This window comes from Cupressus sempervirens, chromosome 5 (genome assembly GCF_028749045.1).
Source record: "Cupressus sempervirens isolate cs-2001-9-10 chromosome 5, ASM2874904v1, whole genome shotgun sequence".
In the NCBI taxonomy this organism is placed as follows: domain Eukaryota; kingdom Viridiplantae; phylum Streptophyta; class Pinopsida; order Cupressales; family Cupressaceae; genus Cupressus; species Cupressus sempervirens.
In genome coordinates, this window is record NC_143122.1 from 55,429,153 (window position 1) to 55,452,262 (window position 23,110).

The window sequence follows — 23,110 nt, forward strand, 5'->3', positions numbered from 1 at the left end:
TCGTAGTCCACATCAAATTTACGAGTCTTGAATAAGCATTCATAGGTTCTAAACCAGATATTACTCATCTCGGAATTTTTGGGTGTCCAGTTTACATACATATTTCAAAGATAAAATAATTAAGTTAGAACCTTCAGGAAAGAAAGGAGTTTTGTTGGTTATAGTGAATTGATTACAATGAATCATCAACAGCGTACAAAATTTACATTCTAGTTAAAAATCAGATTGAAATCAGCTGACATGTTTCTTTTGAAGTGGATGTAGCTTGCCAAAGATCTAAAGAGGCTAATATGGAAATTGTTAGGGAAGATCTTGAGCCTTCTCAAGCTATGGATATAGCTGTCCCTGATTCCCCTTTAGAGATTTAGAGGGAGACGTCTGAGTTAGAAGAACCTATTGATCTTGTTGATCCTATAGATTCCAATGTTGGTCCAAGTAATGTTCCATTTGATAAGAAGAGACCTTTATGGGTTGGGTATACTATGCAAGAGGCTGAAAAATATGCAGCCCCACATCGTACTTTCAAAGAAAGTAAAAGACCTCATAAGTTTGCAGGGTATGTTGCCTTAATGAATCATATTATTGCATCCGAGCCTTCAAGTTTTGAGGAAGCTTCAAAATAGCAACTTTGGAAGGACGTCGTGATGGAGTATCTATCCATTATAAAAATCGACATATGGGACATTGTTCCTTGGCCCAAAGGTAAATCAATTGTTTCTAGTGGCTATTTAAAATTAAACATGCAGATAATGAGAATGTTGAAAAATATAAAGCTAGATTTGTAGCTAGAGGGTTTTGTCAAAATGAAGGTATAGATTATGAGGAGACCTTTGCTCTTGTAGCTCAATATACTTCTATCAGAATTATCATTGTTGTTGCAACAGTTAAAGGCTGGAAACTTTATCAATGGATGTAAAGATGACATTCTTGAATGAGGTAAGAAGAGGTGTTCATTGAACAAGCATTAGGGGTTTGTGATTCATGAGAAGGAGTCACATATGTGCAGATTGAAAAAGGCACAAGCTCCACATGCATGGTATGAGAATTGATAATTATTTATCAAGCTTGGGCTTCCTCAAAAAGGACGCTGATCCAAATCTCTATTTCAAGATAATTGATGATCAGGCTTTAATGTTAGTACTTCATGTTAATTTGTTTCTCACCGGAAAGGACTCATTTCCAAATGTAAGGAAGACTTAGCTTCTAAATTTGAGATGAAAAATCTTGGTCTTATGCATTACTTCCTTCGACTTGAAGTATGACAAAGACCAAATGAGATTATCTTGAGTCAAGGGAAATATGCTATGGCTATTTTGAAAAGATTTGGTATGTTATACTGTAAGTCCATGACAACTTCTATGGAAGCAAATCTGAAAATGTTTGAGGTTGCAGCCAATTCAGATTTAGATCCCACTATTTTCAGGCAAGTAATTGTATCATTAATGTATTTGGTTAATACTAGGCTTGATATATGTTATGTTGCTAGCACACTTAGTCAGTGGTTGAGCCTCGACAGATTGATCTTGTTGCAGCAAAACATATATAAAGATAATTGCATTGTACAATGGGATATGGTCTGAAATATCCTTCTTGTGAAAGCCTGAACTTGCAGGGATTTACTGATTCAGATTGGGCAGGATGTGTGCCTGATAGGAAGAGCACTTATGGTTGCTGTTTCAGCCTAGGCTTGACTATGATTTCCTGGTGCAGCAGGAAACAATAATGTGTTGCTCAGCGTACAACTGAAGATGAATATGTTTCGGCTTGTGTGTGTGGCTGCAAGAGAAGCAGTGTGCCATTGAAAGCTTCTTGTAGGATTGTTTGGGCAGCCTTTGGAACCTACAATGGTTCTTTATGACAACCAAAGCTATGTGAAGCTTTTGGTGAACCCTGTTTTTCATGATAGAAATGAGCTTGTGGAGATCAACTATCCTTATTTAAGAGACATGGTCAATGGAAAGTAGTTGAACTAAAGTACATTTGCACAGATTAGCAAACAACGAACATTCTCACCCAAGCCACTTCCTAGAGTGAAGTTTTCTTATTTTGGAGACTAGCTTGGTATTGTGGAGAATGATGCTCTTGCTCAGAGAGAGTCTCAACTTCAATGATTCTTATTTCATGTTGATTAATGCATTCTTCTCTGTGAGAGAACTTTGAGGTGCAAGTCTTTGTTAAAGCATGCTTCTTTGTTAGAGAAGTTTGAGGTACAAGCCCTTGTTAATACATTCTTCTTTGTGAGAGACGTTTGAGGTGAAAACACTTGTTCCATAGTTTGGGAGTAGCCATGTTGGATCCACCCTTTGAGAGTAGCCATTGGTGGGTGTTATGTGAGAGACTCCATGAATTAGTACTTGTGTTTATTCACCCACTAGGAGTAGCCACAGTGAAAGTCATGCTGAGGTGATGATATCATGTTGAGAGAATATGTGATAAGATTTTGTTATTGATACATTTGGGTGCATCCAATGTGTTTGTCATGTTGAGAGACACCATGACATATGAATGATCTCTCTCTTGTTAAGAGGGAGTGTCAATATTCTGGTAGCTACGAGGGAAACCCTTCATACTTGCCTTTGATCCTTCAAGTTCTTCATTGATAACATAATGCATATTTAGTTTTGGTCTCTATCTTTTTGAATAGAGATGCTATCATGTTTGTGACTCTATTCATTGTTTTTCACTACCCAACTAGAGACGTCGTAGGGCATCCTATATCATGGTTGAATTGTTCTATTGTTATCGGTTTTCTTTCATATAGTATACTTATTACGTTCGACTTCTTCGTTGCTGGAATAAGATGACATAGCACCACAAATGAGATGACTTGGCATCATGGATATAGCTTGTGTTGTATGACAATAGTTCATAGTTTTGGTATGTTGACGGTTTATGGTTATTGATTATCGTCAATGCAATGAAGTGTGTTGGTGGTGCTCGTAATGGCTGCCTTCTTGCATTCCCCTGTGAAGACCATTCAATTCGGGTGGAATTTCAATGGTATGAGCTGGTGATGACAAAAACTGTTACACATGACATATTGATGTACTGCTATAGATTAGTGAAGATGCTATGTTAATTGTTCTACTGATTGTTTGTATGTTTTAGATACATATTTCATTTTGTATGTATTACAAGAGATAGAGTTGTGTTACTATTGTGCATTCAATCAATATATATATTTTATAACACTTTTTCAGTGTTAGAAGTATTTGTGACATACTCGTGCCTTTGTTGAATAAGGCTTATTGATTGGCTGTTTAGATCTTGATTCATAAACGAGAGATCATTGTATTTGTTTTGAGAACTCAATAAAGGATCATTATTTTTGTGGGCTCGGTCATTCACCCTCAAGTGGAGGGTTTTCCCAAGATAAGTTTTTGTGTCCATTGTTCTTTAGTGTTTTGAGTTTCAATTCATTGCATCATTACAAGACTTAGACTTGCCTCGGACTTGACAAGCTGGTTTTAGGCTCAGACTCAACGTCCAAACTTGAAAAATTGAAAAATTCTAGAAATTCAAATATTTTTAAGGATTTAAAGCTTTTTTGATGTATCATTTAGTCAAATAACATCAAAGTCACAATAATTGAGATAAGTAGAAGCTACTTTGCACACATGCACAAGTTTACATTGATCACATAAGTATCAATGTGAGATGTTGGATGAAATAAGTTAAACTGAAATTATAGAAGGTATAAGTTATTTATTATCATCATGTCAAGTGTTCATGTTAAAGACTTTGTGTGATCTCCTTTTAAGTGGACTACTGATGCAGGAGCATCCAAGGGTCATAACTTTTGACTCGGATGTGGGTTTTTGCTGAAATTTTACAGGTAGTTGCATGAGGAGTTATTTGGATTACTGATAGAGCTTAGCTCGATAGGTGGCCGTTTCAACATTTTTTTGGGAGCCTTAAATATTATCTTGGCCTTCGAATTTGGATTTTTGTGTTTTTTTCCAGTTTTTTAGAAAGTTGTTTTGGTAATAAATCTGAAATCATATTCTTGATTTCATAAATTAGTTGGCAATTCATCTTGCCTTAGTTGGGGGCTTTTTTTGGGAAAAATCGGGATTTGTAGGATGGGTTTTGAAAATTACCAAAAATGAAAAAATCTGTTTTTCCCGAAAATCTGCCAAATATGGTAATTTTTGAAATTGTAATAACAAGTCGTTTTCTTTCATTGTAGAGGTAGAGTGGAGTTGGAAAAGTTTAATGAACAAATTTTCCCAAGAAAAGCCCCCAACTAAGGCAAGATGAATTGCCAACTAATCTACGAAATCAAGAATATGATTTCGGATTTATTACAAAAACACCTTTCTAAAAAACTAGAAAAAAACACAAAAATCCAAATTCAAAGGCCAAGATGATATTTTAGGCTCTCAAAAAAATGTCGAAATGGCCACCTATTGAACTGAGCTTAGTTAGCAATCCAAATAACTCCTTATGCAACTGCCTACAAAATTTCAGCCAAAACCCACATCCGAGTCAAAAGTTATGACCCTCGGATCCAGAGAAAGTTCGAGCCATTCTTGAATGCGTAGTCCACGTAGTATCACTGAGGTGAGAAGTTTTCATGGCTTGGCTACTTTCTATAGAAAGTTCAACTGCCTATGCAATTGCCTAGGAAATAACTCCTTATGCAACTGCCTACAAAATTTCAGCCAAAACCCACATCCGAGTCAAAAGTTATGGCCCTCGGATCCAGAGAAAGTTCGAGCCATTCTTGAATGCGTAGTCCACGTAGTATCACCGAGGTGAGAAGTTTTCATGGCTTGGCTACTTTCTATAGAAAGTTCATTTGTAATTTCAGCAGCATTGTAGCACCTATGACAGACTGCACTAAGGGTCGAGAGTTTTCATGGACCAAAGAGGCTGAAGAGAGTTTTCAATACCTAAAGAATAAGGCCACTAGAGCTCCAATACTAGCCCTATTAGATTTTGATAAAGTGTTTGAAGTGGACTGTGATGCCTCACATGTGGGCATTGGTGTTGTACGCAGTCAAGAAAGTAGGCCCATTGCCTTTTTTAGTGAAAAATCGAATGATGTGTGAAAGAAATATTCTACGTATGATATAGAATTCCATGCAATTGTGCAAGCTTTGAGACACTGGAAGCATTATCTAGTAGCCAAAGAATTTGTGTAGTTTACAGACCATATTGCTCTAAAATTCTTGAACGCAAAAAAAATTGAACACTAGACATGCAAAATGGGTCTCTTTCCTCCAGGGGTTTACTTTTGTTCTAAAGCATAAATCAGGGAAACAGAATCAAGTTGCAGATGCCTTGAGTAGGCGAGTTGTTCTTCTTACCATCATGGAAACAAAAGTGGTTGGCTTTGATGCAATCAAAGACTAGTATGAATCTGATAGTGATTTTTGAGAAATTGTTGATTAGTTGAATAATCTAGTACCTGGGCACGCAGACACTATTCAAGGTGAGTATCTTATGCAAGATGGTTATTTATTCAAGGGGAAGCAGTTGTGTGTAACTGTAGGCTCAATGTGGGAATATATTATTAGAGAATTTCGTAGCAGTGGTATGGTTGGGCATTTTGGGAAGGATAAAACAATAGCATTGGTAGTAAATAAGTACTCCTAGCCAAAGATGAAGTGAGATATCACCAGGTTTGTGGAAAGGTGTTGGATTTGTCAAGAAGCCAAAGGGCACTCCCAAAACACCGGACTGTACATGCCATTACCAGTACCAATAGGATTGTGGACAAACTTGAGTATGGACTTTGTATTGGGTATGCCACATACACAGCGAGGTAATGACTCTATCTTTGTATTTGTGGATAGATTCTCAAAAATGGCTCATTTCATTGCTTGTAAGAAAACTAGTGATGCCACTAGGGTGGCCAGGTTATTCTTTTCTGAAATAGTCAAATTGCATGGGGTTCCAAAAACAATCACCTTTGATTGAGATACAAGTTCTTGAGTCATTTCTGGAGGACCTTATGGAAGAAGATGGGGACAAAGTTACAGTTCAACAGTGCTTATCATCCACAAATTGATGGACAAACAAAAGTTGTCAATTGTAGTTTGGGTAATTTGTTGCAATGTATTGTTGGAGAGAAGCCCAAACAATGGGATTTGGCATTGCCCTAGTTAGAATTTGCTTATAATAGCTCAGTGAACAGGTCAACTGGTAAGTCACCATTTCAAGTTGTTTATGGTCATAATCCTTAGGGTGTTCTCGATTTGGTGCAACTTTCCTTAGCTGACAAAGTCAGTGATGATGGAGAAGCCTTTGCAGAGCAACTCTACTAGTTGCAGGAAGATGTGAGACAGGAGTTGCAGGACAGCAATGAGCGTTATAAAGCTTCCACAGATGCTACTCGAAGGTATCAGGTTTTTAGTGCAGATGATCTAGTGATGGTTTATCTCAGAAAAGAGAAGTTTCCTACCGGGACCTATCATAAATTGAAATATAAGAAAATTGGTCCTTGCAAGATTCTGAAGAGGATTAATGATAATGCTTGAGGTAGATCTCCCCAGCAGTCTTGATATATCTCCTGTGTTTAATATTTCTGATTTATATACTTTCCATGGTGATGATGCCTCTATTGAAAAGGAGTATGTGGTACATTGGACACACACCATCCCCATCAAGAAAAGGGAAAAGGTTGCACAGATTTTAGACAAGAAGACTGTTTAGACTCGCCAGGGTGACTACAACAGATATCTCGTGCAATGGGAAGGGTTGACATCGATAGATAGCACCTGGATTACAGATTGGGATTTGCAGAAGCTAGATGAGCCTAAATGGAAGTAGTTTGAGAACCGGAACTTGCAGGCGCTACGTTTTTTTCAAGCAGGGGAGAATGATGCAGGAGCATCTGAGGGTCATAACTTTTGACTCGGATGTGGGTTTTGGCTGAAATTTTACAAGCAGTTGCGTGAGGAGTTATTTGGATTGCCGATGAGCTCAGCTCAATAGGTGGTCGTTTTGACATTTTTTCGGGAGCCTGAAATATCATCTTGGCCTCCGAATTTGGATTTTTGTTTTTTTCTAGTTTTTTATAAAGTTGTTTTTGTAATAAATCTGAAATCATATTCTTGATTCAGTAGATTAGTTAGCAATTCATCTTGCCTTAGTTGGGGGCTTTTCTTGGGAAAAACTGGGATTCGTAGGATGGATTTTGAAAATTACCAAAAATGGAAAAATCTGTTTTTCCCGAAAATCTACCACATATGGTAATTTTCAAAATTGTAATAAGTAGTTGTTTTCTTTCATTGTAGAGGCAAAGTAGAGTTGGAAAAGTTTAATGAACAATCTGGCATTATGAAACTTCTGTTTTGTGTGATTTTCTAAGTTATTGCTTTGAAGGGTTTGGGCTACATCAACTATGAGGTTGTTCTATCAAAGTGGCATATTATTGCTGGGTTTCCAGGATCGCTACAGTTTTTTAATGCGTTTTCCAAGCGTAGAATCAAATGCATATATATAGGAGTAGAACAATCATGTCTCTATGTTAATCAATATTGGTTATTGTAAGTTAATTTTCATTAGACATTATTAACAACAATATATATATGTATGTCTAATTGATGATCTATCAAATACAGTAGTGTTTAACCAATAACCATAGGGGATTAACTCTGGATCAATTCAATCTGACTAAAGCTACAATATTAACACTCTGTCTTAGCTAGGGAGGATTGTTATAGAACACATTATGCTCGTCTTAGTGAATAGATTTGTCTTCGTGCTAATATTTTCTAATTGACTCTATTACCCTTTTTCTGAAGAGAATAAAGGTTCATAACAATTGAGCAGGTTCAATGACTACCTTCCCTCTAAATTGTGTGAGGTACAGTCCCCCCTTTGGATGTTCAATGAATCTCTAAACTAAAACACTCATGCTTGTTTTTAACCATAACACGTAAAAGGTGACACAACTCATTCTTGGACGAGAGGGCAATGATAAATAATTATAGAAAATAGTAAATGAAACAAGAAGATAAAAAGTGCTTCAAGTTCCTAGCGATTTAGAATTCATTAGAAGACTAGCAATATTAGAATCAACTAATCTGTCAACCAACAAAGATCAAAATGGATTAGGAATTCCAAATAAAACATTCATAAAAGAAACGTTCTTCAATTCAATCATAAATAACATAGATTCAGATTGATTCCAAAGACCGACTTATATTGCATTGGTTCCTAGGTCAATAACAAAATGATCTTTCATGTATCAGATTTTGTTCACTTCTAGTACTACTATCAAAAAAAGATAACATTTAGCATATACTAGCAAAGAGTGAAAACCACCATGTTTTTCCTTCACCTATCTTCTAAACCCTAATAGTTTATTCGTCTACCTTAAATAATTTCGATGTGGGAGGGGGTCTTCATGAAAACGCAACCCCCTCGATAGTTAACAAAAGCAGTTTTAATAACAAAAAATTCTAAACAGGACACACATCCTTTGAGTTTGAAGCAATAAAACATCAACATAGAGGAACCCCTTATATGGGTGAACTGTGGCCTTCGTTTCCGGTTTGCTCCTCATTGCCGCCCGTACTATGTGCTAGTTTCCATTTGTAATATGCACCTACAAATTCTTGAAGCGCATTAGAGCTTGCATTCCTTAAACTCAGCAATCATTTTTCCACATTTCTCTATCCCACTTCATTATGTTGAGTTGTCCCATGTATTCTGACAGGTGTTCCATGCAAAGGATTAGCATGGCTTCGATCTGTGCTACCTTCATGAAGTCGACAATTGTAGGATTAGTTAATTCTTTAATTGCCTTCAAATCCCCTTCAAAAGACTTGATCAAAGGTTTGATACCAAAGTTCCCTTCATCAAATTGAGCCTCACTGTTGGGACTTATGATTTTGCATGTCTTTGGCAAAACCAGTGTACATGCCCTTAATCTTTGTTTCGATGCTCTTGAGCATTAGTAATGGCAAACCTGCAGATTGAACATCTCCAACTCATGCTTCTTTTCATTAGATATAGCGCGCCAGGGTCCACAATTTTGAGAGGATTCTCAGTCAAGAACTTCTCTACACCATATTGTTACACATTTGAGATTTGCTTGACTACAACTGACCACTTACCTTCCTCTGTTTTCTAGGCAGGCACTCGTGTTTGAACTTTGCTTAGCAAAGTGTCAACATCATTAAAAATTGTAGCACATTGTTGAAGGAATTCCTTGCCTTTCTTAATTACATTGTCTACCCATTTGTCCATGGCTACCACTAGGGCTTTACCACGCTGCATATGGTTCAATAACCTTTTGCTATTAGGTGATGTAGGATCAAAGCTCCGAGGTGCTTGAACTAGAGGTAATACACCACAACCATCCAAGGAGTCAATATATTTAGCCATTATGCTAATCACTTGCTTTAGCTCCTTTTTCTCCTTTGCGTCCTTCTGAGATTGAACCAACATATACTGAGTGGACTCACTTAACCAATGTTGCTTGGTCTCTCTGTTCAATACACTTAGACCCACTTTTGTAATTTCAGAGTCTTCGACGCTCAAACCCACCGAAGTATCTTATGGTTTATTCAAGGCAACCTTTATCGTAACTTCCCTTTAGCATCTGTAACTAGGCGAGCAAAATTCTTCATTCTTTTGGGCTTCGAGGCTTTAGCAGTATACTTCCTCCCCATATCTCTTACAGGTATAGAGTTTGGTACCAAGCTCCTCTTTTTGCTCACTGAGTTTGTAAGCCAGTTTGGTATCGATGGGGAAGATTTAGTTCTTGTTGGGTCCTTTATAAGTGTGTTCAACGAATCCAAAACCTTTGAAACACTATCTGAGGTCGCGTGAACCTGTTGTTCACTATCTATTGAACCTTCATCTTGTTCTTTGTCAACATCAAGATTTATTTGGGTTTATTTTCAAGATGCCATGTTGAACCTAGTTTTTGACCTTGTCCTTTGTACAATTGGTTGATTTTGGACCGGTTTAGTGACCGATGTCTTAGAACTCTTTTTATCACCTGTAGGACAATTAGAGAAGATAGTGTTAGCACTAGAGGAAGAAGGGGAGTCCTGAACTGCATCATCTGTTTGAGGCTGAGATGTGCCCCTTTTCCTCTTATGTTGAAGCCATGCTTTAGTATGTTCAATAACACCATTAGTCCTCTGCATTATGTCGTCCATCTTAGGTTTTGACCAATCAATGGGAGGCAGGGGAAGTTCTTTCTATTTCAGGGTATCTAGGTTCGATGATCTCTGAACCATCTTCTTGAACTCCCTTGATGTTCATTTTCAATCAGAAGGCAAAGATTTGTGACAAAACCATCCTGGAATTGTTTTTCCCTTGGAACTTCTCTTTCATTTTGAACAATCCTCCCAATAATCTTCTAAGTGAGGTAAGGGTGATAAATGATCTCCTACTTCTAAAACTCTCCTAGCAAACTCTTTATTGTTGAAACCCTGTCTGACGTGATAAAAATTGAAATCAAAGGCACACAAATGACTCCCAATATTCATGGCATCTTCTAGATTTTTACATGAAAGTTTGCTGATCTTTAAAGGGAACAAACTATCCCACTTATCTTTAGGCAAAAACTTCATTGTTACAACAAGAAGCTGATTCTGCTAGAGTAAAGCAATCCAAAGCAAATCTAGGCAATCTTAAGGGTTCTTCATCAAAACCTCCTATCATATGATATGTGAATTTTGGAAATTAGATGAACAAACTACTATAGACTTGTATGAATTATAAGGCTTCTAACGAAACTCTTTCCTCTGTCTTGCCTGCCAGTTAAAAACATAATTTACCTAGGAAAACATCATGAACCTTTCTATAATCAGACAAAACTTGGCTCCTTTGTATGGAGGGACAATGATTGCATATGAAGATATCATTATCCCAAGGTTCATGAGGTAGAGGGGTGAGATCTTGAGTATGGGGCAAAAAAAAAAAATGAGATAGGAAGACATAAAGAAATCCTTCTTAATGGTTTGAGTTAATTTCAATTGCTCTCTCATTGAACCTGCTATGATTTCAGCCCAATCTAGATACTATTTTCCATCTAGTATGATGTCAATGAAATGATACATCCAATCCTCGAACATAAATGCTTCTGGAAAACCCTTGACCCTATGTAACAGAATCGCTAAATCATGAATATGGGGTTTTATATGATCTTTATTCAGACCCTTTGGGAGTTGTGAACCACCCTTGTAGAATGTTATGGTCCAATGACAGGCTATAACAAAGTGATTCTTGTCAAGGTTTTCACTGAACTTAGCATAGGATTGGGTAGGGGTGAAATCAGCAAAGGTTTCATTTTATCTTGAACACAGAGGTAATTTTATCTCAATTTATTGAAAGCAAAATGCTTCCATCATTTTTCCTTATGCAGTGAGACCTGATGTTATAATGGTTGACACACTCCTGAACTAGCTCAGTGCTTACAACAACTTGAGGAAAGGCTATAGCTTGTAATAAACCACTATCCATAATTTCAACCATGAATTCACCCTCTACATTTGATTGTACTTGATCACAAATAGCATCTACAAAAACTCCCTTCAAATCTATATTAGTCAACAAGGGACCTTTGCAATCCATACTAACATGATTCCCAAAAAACATGCAAGGATGACTTTATGTTCTCCGATTCTCAAAGAAAAATCAGAACTCCAGACTAAACCCAAAGAGAAATTGCTGAGAACTATAAATTTGAGTTGGGGAATTATCAAAGAATTACCTTGAACCCGCAGTAAGAAGCTTTTCTGAACCTTTTGAACCCTCTATCCCGCGCTCTCCACAACTAATACTTAAAATGAGAATGAACTTACTGCTTTGAAAACAAATCTCTCATAAAAATGTCAAAACTCATGAGTTAACATCAAGGGTTAGATTTCATAAAGATTTGCTCACTAGGAAATCTTGTACGACAAAACCATTCAAGGTAATTGCCATAAATAGAGGTCTTTTCATTTCTTGCCCCTTACCTCATCATTATTGCCTTCATATGAGGTCATCCTCCTCGGGTTTCTAAGCCTTAAATTGCGCACTTATTTTCAAGTACTTATCATTTAATGATTTTACACAAGCCGCACTTTGTCATAATTACCTTATTCATCATTATTTTACCTTTATCCCACTTGCATCATTGGGAGACGTGCCAAGGCCCACCTTGGTGTTCACGATTTCCAACTTCATTTATTGCCGCAACATGCTTGTACTGGGTCCCACCTCTTTCTTTGGAAGGAATGCTCTTGTAGTGATGAACTGTTCTGAACTGGTTTGAACTAGGTTCAAAGTGGTTCGGAAGGTTCAAAGGTTCAAGGAGGTTCAAAGGTACAAAAGATTCAAGAGTTCAAAAGGTTCAAGGGTTCAAAACTAACTAAACGAGAAAGCTTTGATCGACTAAGAACTAAGGAACATGTTGGCTTTAGGACAACTTTACAAGGTATGTTCTTAGGGAAATTTGGACTAAAGGAAGATCAAAGCCAATGGTTCCAAATAAGTACGGAAACCAAAATCAAGGCGACTCCAAAAAATAATTGAGCCACAGCTTTCAAGCATATAAAGAGATCATCTCAATATGATATTCTTGAAAAAAAAAATTATTTAAGGATATCAACATATATCCATCAAAATAGATGTTATCTTTCGATACCATCCGAAGTATGATTCAACAAGGAATATCAACCATATGATATTCATCATACTTATATTCTCTTGGTATGTGCACTGGTATCATGTCCATAATGCCTACTAAGAGAATAAGTCATGTCCTAGAAGTTTATGGGTTATCTGATCTCCGACACGCTTTGAGACCAGAACTGAATGTAGTCTATTAGATAACAGTCATGATCTCAAGAACAACAACTTAATGTAGTCTATCAGATTATAGTCTTGATCTGAAGGACAACAACCAATTCAACTGTGGCACATGTTATGACTTGGTCTTCCAAAATGACCATACTTTTATCTGTTGTCAGTATAGATAAATTGAAGACACTTGCTCTATTTGTTTCTTACAGAGTTGTTTAATTCTGCTAGCCACAATTATTCAATTGCAAAAAAGAAAAGATATATGAGCTCTGATATTCAACTAAACTGCCGTAGTCTTGAGAAGACATCTAAAAGTTTGACTTTTCCTTGCCTTATGGCTTCACTTGTTGAATATTGTTTGAGTGGTTGAAAATCGTTTGCTCTAGACGAACAAACGTCTAATGTTTAATCACTCATGTCGTGTCACCATTTGATGCGTGTAAATAATCCACAAGGCAGAAAAATTTCAAATTGAAGATCAATGGAAACTATGATCCTCGAACATAGATGGGACGTGATGGTGGGTTAGTGGTGTAGAGGGTCACTATCTATTTCTAGAAGCAAGAAAATCTTAACGACTTGTATAGACTCCGTATCCTTCTCCAAAACCTCCAATTTGAGTTCCGTTTATATCGATGCTCTAAATTGTAAATCCCATCAAACCAACTACTCTTTCATCCAATCTATTTGGAGTTTGAGCGAAATATTGCATTTCCATCTACAGATACAGGAAAAAGTATTATTGCTGGTCAATTTGAAGCTTTCTGCAAGAGATTCATGGAGTACAGTGGACCAATTAAGAGTTTACAGGCACCCTGTCTTATGAGCAAGTGTGCTTCTTCTGGAATTTCACGGTCAAAATTTTGTGTAAAATTGAAGCTTTCAACAAGTATTGTTTGTTTTTCAAACACACCGAGATTAATTTTGTTTTATTTAGCAGCACAAAACATATACTGTTAAAATAAAGGATCTCTTAGCCTGCTTGATAGCAAAGGATAAACATATCAATAAATTTATTAGCACCCGATAACTATGTTATAAACTCATTGATTCAAGAGATATATTCTATTATTCTGGAAATCACTATGCACTCCCATATTGCAGCGAACTTTCCAGAATATCATATTGTCTTTCTCTATTCCTGTCAAAGTAAATTGCTGAATGAAGACTTCTGTGTACAAGCAAATACGACTATCATTTTTCATCAAAACGATGCATCATCTATTCTCTGCTATCAATAGCCAAGTCTCGCACTAATATATGTATATTGTAGTGGAATTCAATGAACCAAAACATTCAAACAGACATCTCACAGTTTAGGGTCTGCAGTTGCTAGTGATTCCATTTTACAATATTGTATTACTCTTTCAGTTAGAACCAGCAATTTTTGTTTAACAAAGATCTCGTTTTGTGTACCAACAATAAAAATTGCTCGATGGTGTGAAGGATGGACCAGAGTGCTCTTCAAACATCCTTCAATCTCTATCCCATCAAATAACCTGGCTCTGATACCATGTTGAGTTTTCAGGATCACTGCAATTTTGTTCTTGTATTTTCCAAGTGCAGATCTAAATGCATATAATAGGAGTAGAAGAGGCATGTCTCTATGTTAAGCAATATTGGTTAGTGTAAGTTAATTTCCATTAGACATTATTAACAACAACAACAATATATATGTGTGTGTCTGTGTCTAATTGATGTTTAATCAATGCAATAGTGTTTAACCAATAAACTATAGGGGATTAACTCTAGATCTCTTCAATCCGACTAAAGCCTCAACATTAATAATTATTATCAAGTGTTTACAAAAAAAAATCATGTTATATTCTTCTACCATGCAAGTTATTTCATAACCGCTTCTAATTATTTTTGTTCTTAGTAGATTAGAAAGATCATTATGAATTTTTTGAATTATGTCAACAATATAATTTCTCAAATGTCATCAATAATTTAACTTTGTCAAATGACCAGTTTAACAAACATTTGTTAATCTTTCACAAACCTTAAAACTGTTATTTTATTGTTGTGGAGATATCCAATTCTTTAAAAAGAAACCATTTTATTTGTTGCAATGCTTTCAATTTGATAGTGCTGTTTGAAATTTTTAATACCTGGTTCTAGAACTTTATGATTACAGTCTGATATGAAACTGCTTTTTTGGCATTTTTTTTAGTGAAATCCTATTTGTAATTTGCTTTATAGACAAATTGTTATGTTTTATACCTGCTACATGCAAGACATTTTTTACTACTCCATATTGATTGCCTTATTGGGAATCACCATTACAAATTTTTGGAACTGATATTGCAATACGATCATATAAGCCAAAAAAATCATTAAAAAGCTTTAAAAATGTGTATTTTTTACTCTATTGCCCAGCTGGTCATTGTATACCAAAAATAAGGTACACTTCTATAAACCATTACACTTGAGAGAACCCATGGAAGAGGGAGTCTCAAGAAGTGGCTTCGAACTTCCTATCTATGACGTGCAAGAGCTATGAGATGGTGACTCTTAAATGAACCTAGCTAAGACAACCCTTGCAAGGTGCACCATAGGCAAGAATGCCAATATCCAAGAATCAATGAAATGCAATGCAAATGCAAGCTATTCTAAATGAAATGCAAGAGTAATCTAGCAAGTATGGAGAGTTGCAATACCACCTAGTTAAGCTATGTATTGCTATCCGTAAAAGGAAATCTAAGCTAATGCAAGTATGATAATAAAGATGCAAGATAAGTGCAAAGTGAGTGCTCCAAATGCTCCAAAAGCTATAAGAAAACCTGCAGCATAGTGTTAGCATAAACTAGATGGAATGAGAGAGTGAGGAGAGAGCCTCTATTTTAAAGATAAATGGATGGTAGAGATTAAGAGGCAAAATCTATGGTGGAGAGTGAGCCTTGAGTGATCCATGTGCACAAGAATCTCACCTAAGCAAGATCAATGGTGATGTTTAAGAGGCAAAAGATGTGTGGAGGAGAATGAAGATTACACCCATCTTGGAAAGTGTGCACCTCATGTGGGACAAAAATGACTTTTTCTTTTATTTTTAAAATAGGAATAATACTTTTCATGTGCACACTTAGGATAAGTGGGATTTTGGAGACTTTATTTATTTAAAAGGGAACAAGTTCTTTCAATTAAATAAAAGACTTAGGATAAAGTGGTCAAACCATGGTTACATCGAATAAATAACAAAGTGATGATTTTTGATCAAGAATAAGCAATGGATAATTAAGCAGAAATGCTAGAAAGGGGGCTCATTGTCTAGAGGACCATTTTTGGGTGATTACAGTTGTGGCAGTCTTAGTCTTAGCCATAAGACTCTTCAAGTCAAAGAGTCCATAGACTCTGCGAGTCCCATAGGATTCTACTAGGACTCAACCGAGTCAAAGTCTAGAGGCCATAAAACTTTGGAGGCTTCACTCATTTCAAGACTCATAGAGTCCTGTAACACTACTTCATTGCATATTTATGTATTCTTGTTAAAAATTTAACAAAACTCAACTTTGTAGAGTATGGGCAACGAGTCATCTGGTGGGTTACAAGTGCACCAATACAATAGGTATTAGCTCATTAAATAGGGAGGCTTTTGAGATGAGACCAATTAATTTTAAGGCCCCGTTTGGTTGCAGGAATTGGGCAAGAATAGGAAAATCTAAATGCCCGTATTCATCAATTTGACATTTGTTTGCAAAATACAAAATTGGAATTAGAATTCGCCTATCCTAATTTGACCCCAAAATGAGCATAGCGGAATTCCTAAAAAAAGGTGGAATAATAATAGCTTATTCTTATTCCAGTGTTTAATAAACCCAATTTGATGGGTTGTCAGGTCCGTGACTTTTTCCGTTTGATTGTAATTTGCCACTTAAATGCATTTTTGGACTATTTTCTCCGTTCATCATAAGATATAAACTAGGTCAACATTATTTAATGTTTAATATGTATATTTTTTTTAATGAGAAAAAAAACTCATATCAAATTTGATATCTTATAAAACTTTCATAAAATTATCTTTACAAATAAATCTTGTGTTTAGTCTTATAACTAAAACTATATTGAAAGACCCCCATAGGTTAGGCAAGTTGTTTTGAGGTTGTGGGTAGATCTCCATGGTCTTGGGTTCGACTCCCTGCTTGTCATTACCCTGCCATGGGCACTTGGGGGAGGTGTTGGTTATCTCGTGGCCGAAGGGATTAGACTCGCCCCAAGCTTGGGTCTCGGGGATACCCTTCGAGAAGGGAAAAAAAAAAGCTTATATTGAAAGATCATTTAAATATCATATTAATGATCTTGACTTATTTTTATTTTTTATTTTCTTTAATATATTTAAAGATAAAATGATTTTAGTTTTGATCATATACTCATTAAAATAATTTGATTTAATTTAGAATTAAATTTATAATATACAATATATATTTCCTTTGAATTTCAATGAATTTCAAAGGTTGTGGTATATCTTTCACTTATAAAGTCTATTTAAAAAAAAAAAGCTAATTAAAATAATTTGGCTTTTAAAAAAATAATTAAAAAGCTAGTTTTTATAAATAAAAAATCTTGCTTATTTAAAATGTTACCAAACTAAATAATAATTTAATTATTAAAAATTTAAAACAAAACTTATTCCAATTCCTTTTTCAATTGTTGCAACCGAACATAGAGTATGCATCTTTAGACTCCTCTTCCAGGTCAACCAAACAGGTCCAAATGATATTCTATTACTTATTTTAAGAATGCACGAATACCAGAAGAGAGTTTATTCCAGCATAGATGAATGCGGCATTCGGCAATTCTTGCAGCCAAAGGGACCCTAATAGCGACCATTTCCACCATTAAAAGATTACTTCTACGTACCATGTATATAGAGGTGGATGAGCATCCTTTTGATATTTGAATTTTGTTGGATAAATACTGTTTTATATTTGAAGATATACCTATAGGACTAATACACATGGGCTCTCAACATGCTATTGAGTTGGAAGCAAGGACGAGGCTGTAATTGTGACCTCATATTGTCATCTTTGTGCCTTCAAGGTTAAGATGGAGAGGACTATTAAAGAACTACTGAAATTGGGACATATCAGACCAAGTATGAGCCATTTTGCATCCCCAATGGTACTTTTGTGAAGAAGAAAAGTGGAGTGATGTGGATGTGTGTAGATTATAGTGACTTGAAGAAGTATGAGTCATTTTGTATCCCCAATGGTACTCTTGTGAAGAAGAAAAGTGGAGTGTTGTAGATGTGTGTAGATTATAGTGACTTGAATATTTTTTTTATTATCAAGAATAGATACCCCAAACCTGTATTGACAAATTGCTTGAAGAATTACAAAAGGCCCCATTTCAAGTTTTGGCTGATCTTTTTAGGGCTCATGAACTCAGCAACGACCTTCGAATAAACAATCATTCCTAAAATTTATGCCAAAGAATATTTGTTTTCATGTTTTAATTGTTTACACTTTAAACCCACTATTGAAGTTGCTGTTACTAATGGTATTGCTAAATACTTTCATATTTTAATGTTTTATCCGTGTTTCCTTAAACTCCATGGTTTATTAAGATGTAATATTATCGCTTGAATTCTGTCTGAGCTGCAGCTTTTCTTGATTACAAGTGCAGTGGAGCTGGTGCTCACTTATTCAAAGCATGGGCGATATACTTGAACCGGTCCATTTTTTTGACACCTGAGGTACTATTTTTAGATGCTTGTCTTAAGCATTTTATATCATTTAAAACTGATCTTGCAATGTTTTTTTGAGTTTCAGATTTTGCAGTGCATATTTGGGAGTTAGTATTTAATTCATCTTTATTGTGAAATTTGGTTCAATCTATAGAACTTACCTATAAGGGTTTAATGTTTTAAAATGAGAGAGTTCTCCAGAGAAGGATGAGAAATTGCTTCGAAGGACCAGATATCTGTTTCTTGAACATGATTCTGTTATTGGTTTTCTGGGTAAAAATCCTGGATCTGGGAACAGCTATCCGTCGGTTTGAGTTTGGGTTTGCTTTGGTCATGGAACAGGCAGGGCCTATTCTAATGTTTTCACATTTTTTTGTGGTCTTCATAGTTTGATGGTGGCCAGAGATTGAATTTGAAAACGATTTAAAAGTTAAAACATGTATAAAGTGGTTATCTGAACTTAATATCTGTTTTTACGCTAAAATATGTATATATTGATAATTTTTTATATATTGTCATACCAGCATACCAAGCCAACATTCATAAACTAGATGATTGGGTTTATTTAGATTTTCTAAAATGTAAAGTTTGTAGTTTGTACAGATGTTATAACAATAAAAGAAAAAAGAGAATAACTAAGTGTTGTAAAGGCAACCCTAGGACGTAATATAACTTCTAAATTACAAATACAAATAATTTCTCGAAAGATATCCATAACTAAAAATTAGAGCTCCATTTTAGGCTTTATTCTATATCATACTGAACTTTGTTAAAAAAATTGGGGTTTTCAGTTTTTCAGGTAACATTTTTTAATCTAAAAAATGGTACTCTTTATTTTGGTTATAATTTTCATCACATTAAAGCTTCATTATAATTCTCTGATGCATTAGAATTTTATACAAATCTAGCCTGGAGTTGTTCTATGCACTTGTTTACTCCACATTCCAGGCCCTTGAGTGTTGGAGGTTCACTTGAGTACATTAACATACTCCTTTTTCCCTTTACTTTTGAGCTTTCATTTTTGAAAAATTGTTATTGGCTTGTTAAATTCCGGGTTCCTTGTGTATTTTATGATGTCCAGAGATTCAATAGGATATATTACTTTTGCAATCTAGTATATACACATCAGAAATTTTTTCATAATTATAAATTTGGAACGAGGTAAAGGAAAAGGCATATTTGTTTCTTTGCAGGGGGATCGCACAGACAAACGTGACACAAGTGCATTTGATACTTGGAAGGATATCATCATCCCTGGAAATGTTGAGGATAGTATAGTACTGGGAACAAGTGACATGGTTAAACCTATTCCCTTGTCAAAAAGAAAGTACCTTGCAAATTTCTTGGGGCGGGCACAAGGGAAAGTTGGTCGACTTCAACTTTTAAAGATTTCGAAGCAGTTCCCAGAGAAGGTTTGTCACTTTTTGTATTTATTCATTTGTTAGCTTATTCACCACCATTTTCTTTGCGTAGTAGACGTAATACAATACAAGACACCTCAATCAATTATTCTGCATATTTAAGGTTTCTTTTATTTATATTTTTTTATAATTTCAATTTAATATTTCCTTCACCTTTTCATAAATTTGCATTGAAAAACCTAGTATTAGAGCCATGAATAATACACCCAATGTGTAGGAGCAATAGGTATTCACAGTTCATATTAATGAATTCTTGCAGAAAGTGTGTAGCAATTTTTACGTCAACTTCTCAAATCACACTCCATAGTCCACCATTAAGAATTAGAAATACTCAGGCAATAGATTGTGAAGATACTAAATTATAGAATCACTTAAGTAATGCTCAAGATGCCAAGACAGGTGGGTTCCCACAGGAGATCTATGGTGAGGTTAGAAAGATTCAAGACATTCTTATAATTAAACTTAATAAATGCGAGACAAACCTGTAATATGTGACAATTAATATCATTGAAGCAAAAATTGTGAAGAAAATGCAATTAATTGTATAAATTATGAATTGCTGCTGGTTGTGATTTCTTTCTTCCTTAAAATTGCCAATTTTTTGAAAATTTTGTCAGCAATTTTGACTATTCAATTGCATATAAATTGCTATAAAGTTTTGTAAAAATTGTGTGTCTTGCATTGTTTCCACTATTAAAGTTAAAATCTGCAGCAACTTTTCAAAGGTTTTAATTTTATTAAAATGTATAAGGAAAATGAAGATGTTGGCCACAGCTGACGTGGCCTTGGCAGGGCCAGGCTGTGTTGCCAATCTTAGCATGTTGCTCCCCTTGATTCATTTGCCAAGGAGGGCACCCCTTAAATACACAAGAGGCTGCCTATAAATTGTAACACCTTCCTTCCAACTGTATTTTAATGAAGGCTAACTACGATTGATGGTGCCAGATTGATCTGAAGAAAGGAACAGGAAGGTCCAGTTTACTGTTTCAGTGCAATAATTTTTTTTTTCGCTTATTAAATTTACAACTATATAAACATTTTCGTAAATTTTATTAAGATTGTAAAAAATGATTATTACTTATTTCATTAATATTTATAATAATATAAACTTTTGCATTTTAGTTTTTTTACTTATATTTATAATTTTATAATCTATTATTAATATTTATAATTTTAGGTTATAGTTTTAACTTCTAAATTTATGTAAGTTTTGATAATCTTTAAATAAAATAAAATATATTTAAACAAAAATTAAATACAGATTTATATTATTCTAATTTAGTCATAATCTCTTTTCTGAATTTCGTTAGATGAATATATTTTTTTCATCCACCAAACTCAAAAAGAAATTAGGTGACATTTTATGGTTATGCGAATGCCAGATGAATTTATATGGCCCAAAGCATTGAAGAAGAAATGACAAAAAAGTACAATCAATCATAGGGAATTGTGTTCATGATTTTATGATTATCCCTCATAAAATCATCATATTTATTAAATTTCGGGCAATGATTCTGACTACTTATTTGCTGTTTTTGTTGCTTTAAATTACAACTGAATCATGCAAAAGTTGTTTGATGTGCATGTTTTCTGACCTACCATCAATTCTTTTTATTTCACAAATTGGATTTTTGGATGATGCTATATTGCTAGTTATTAAATCTTTGAGTTTATCACTTGCCAGATATTTTCTAGTTTGTTTATGGATACATGTTGGCGTTGGAGTGTGACATTTTCAAAGCTTCTAAGTAGTCGGCTTCGTGTTGAATAATTTGATACAATTTTTGGGTTTCAACATACTCTTTATAAAAGACAAACTTTTACAGTACATAATGTTAGATAGCAAATGGTCTATTTTACATAATGTTTGGAATCGCACTCTGTGATCCATCATTAGGATGTAGAGAGCAAAAGAAGAGAGTATAGTCTTTATTCTGGAGGCTGCTTATTTTGACTTGGGTAAGCAACAGTTTGTTTCTCAATGTCTCCTTTAAGTTCAAGCAACTGAGCCTTTGTGTTTGTTTGTAGTTCCAGACACGGTATACATGCTTGCAGAGTACTTGAGTATTCAAGGATTTGTTTCCTAGGTGTGTACTCTTGATTTAAACTTGCATTTTCAGGCAGCCTAGTACTCACCAAGTCATCATGCTAAAGCTCAATGAATTCATACCAAAAACTCATCAATGCACAACAAATGCAGAAATGTGTGTGTGATAGAAAAATGTGGACAATAATTAATTCACACTCAAAATATTCTTTCTAGAAAATTTTGAAAATGACATGGTCCATGAAGATTTTTGTGTTTTTGAAATCCTTCATTTAGGCTTTGTGGCAGGGGCTTCAACCTCTGATCCTGTTCTGTAATGTTCAAGGGGCTTTGCCCTTGAACTGAGGGGTGTTGCCATGCAATGCAATGACCCCACTAGCAGCTACCCCCAATTACCCACCAAACTCATTTAATACAGTTTTGTAATTATTTGAGTCCAAGTCAAGTCTGAGTATGCGAACTATGGTTTTAAGTATTGCTTGTATGTTGTCATAATGACACGTTCAAGCATCTTAGGGTTTCTTCTAGCCTGTTCTAGTATGACTACTCTTTTGTTTGTAAGCTTCATCAAAGTTAGATTTGGTCCAGCCTGCAAGTCAAGTGCATTTCGTTTAGGAATGATAGTGAAATAAGTTAATCACTTCATTTGTAATGATACTATAGTCCACTCCCACAAGGTTTGGCCAAGTCTCTAATGTGAGGGGAGGAAATGTTTGTTATAAAACTTGATAGTTTGATATTAAACAATGGAGATGAAGTCTCCTTAAATAGAAAAGTGACGATGTTTCTAAATGAAACAATTATTAACTGCATAGGAAAATAGGAACTAACTAATAAAACTTAACTCACTAAAGATGACCATTAGAAACATTACATTAGTATCTTGATACAGTTTTCCTTTTTCGTATCAAAGGATATGATGGCTGTGGTTGTTATCTCGTTTGAGTTTTGAGATTAGAGTTTCAATTACAGCTATCTTCTCTGAAATGGGCAAGACTGGCATTCTGAATCTGCTATTTTGAGCCTTTGATACAATTTATTAGAACCCTTCTTGATATGTCCTCGTAGTATTGTGGAGTTTCAACTTTCCTTTCATTCGATAATTTTCAGGTTATCACTTTGCATTTTGATGTATGCATGAAAAAATTATTGGCACCAAATAATGTGAGTTGGATGGATGCCTCTAAGAATATTTCAGCA

At 35.1% G+C, this 23,110-nt stretch overlaps 1 protein-coding gene across 2 annotated transcripts in view; it reads left to right on the plus strand.

Moving 5' to 3' along the window:
- LOC149554521 (Exostosin family protein) overlaps positions 1-23,110 on the plus strand; it is a 62,049-nt gene that overhangs the window by 15,900 nt on the left and 23,039 nt on the right. For both annotated transcript variants that reach the window (XM_089828568.1, XM_089828567.1), the window contains 2 exons: positions 18,382-18,451; positions 19,636-19,854. In XM_089828568.1, coding sequence (XP_089684694.1) covers positions 18,382-18,451; positions 19,636-19,854 — 289 coding nt within the window. The remainder of the gene's footprint in view (positions 1-18,381; positions 18,452-19,635; positions 19,855-23,110) is intronic.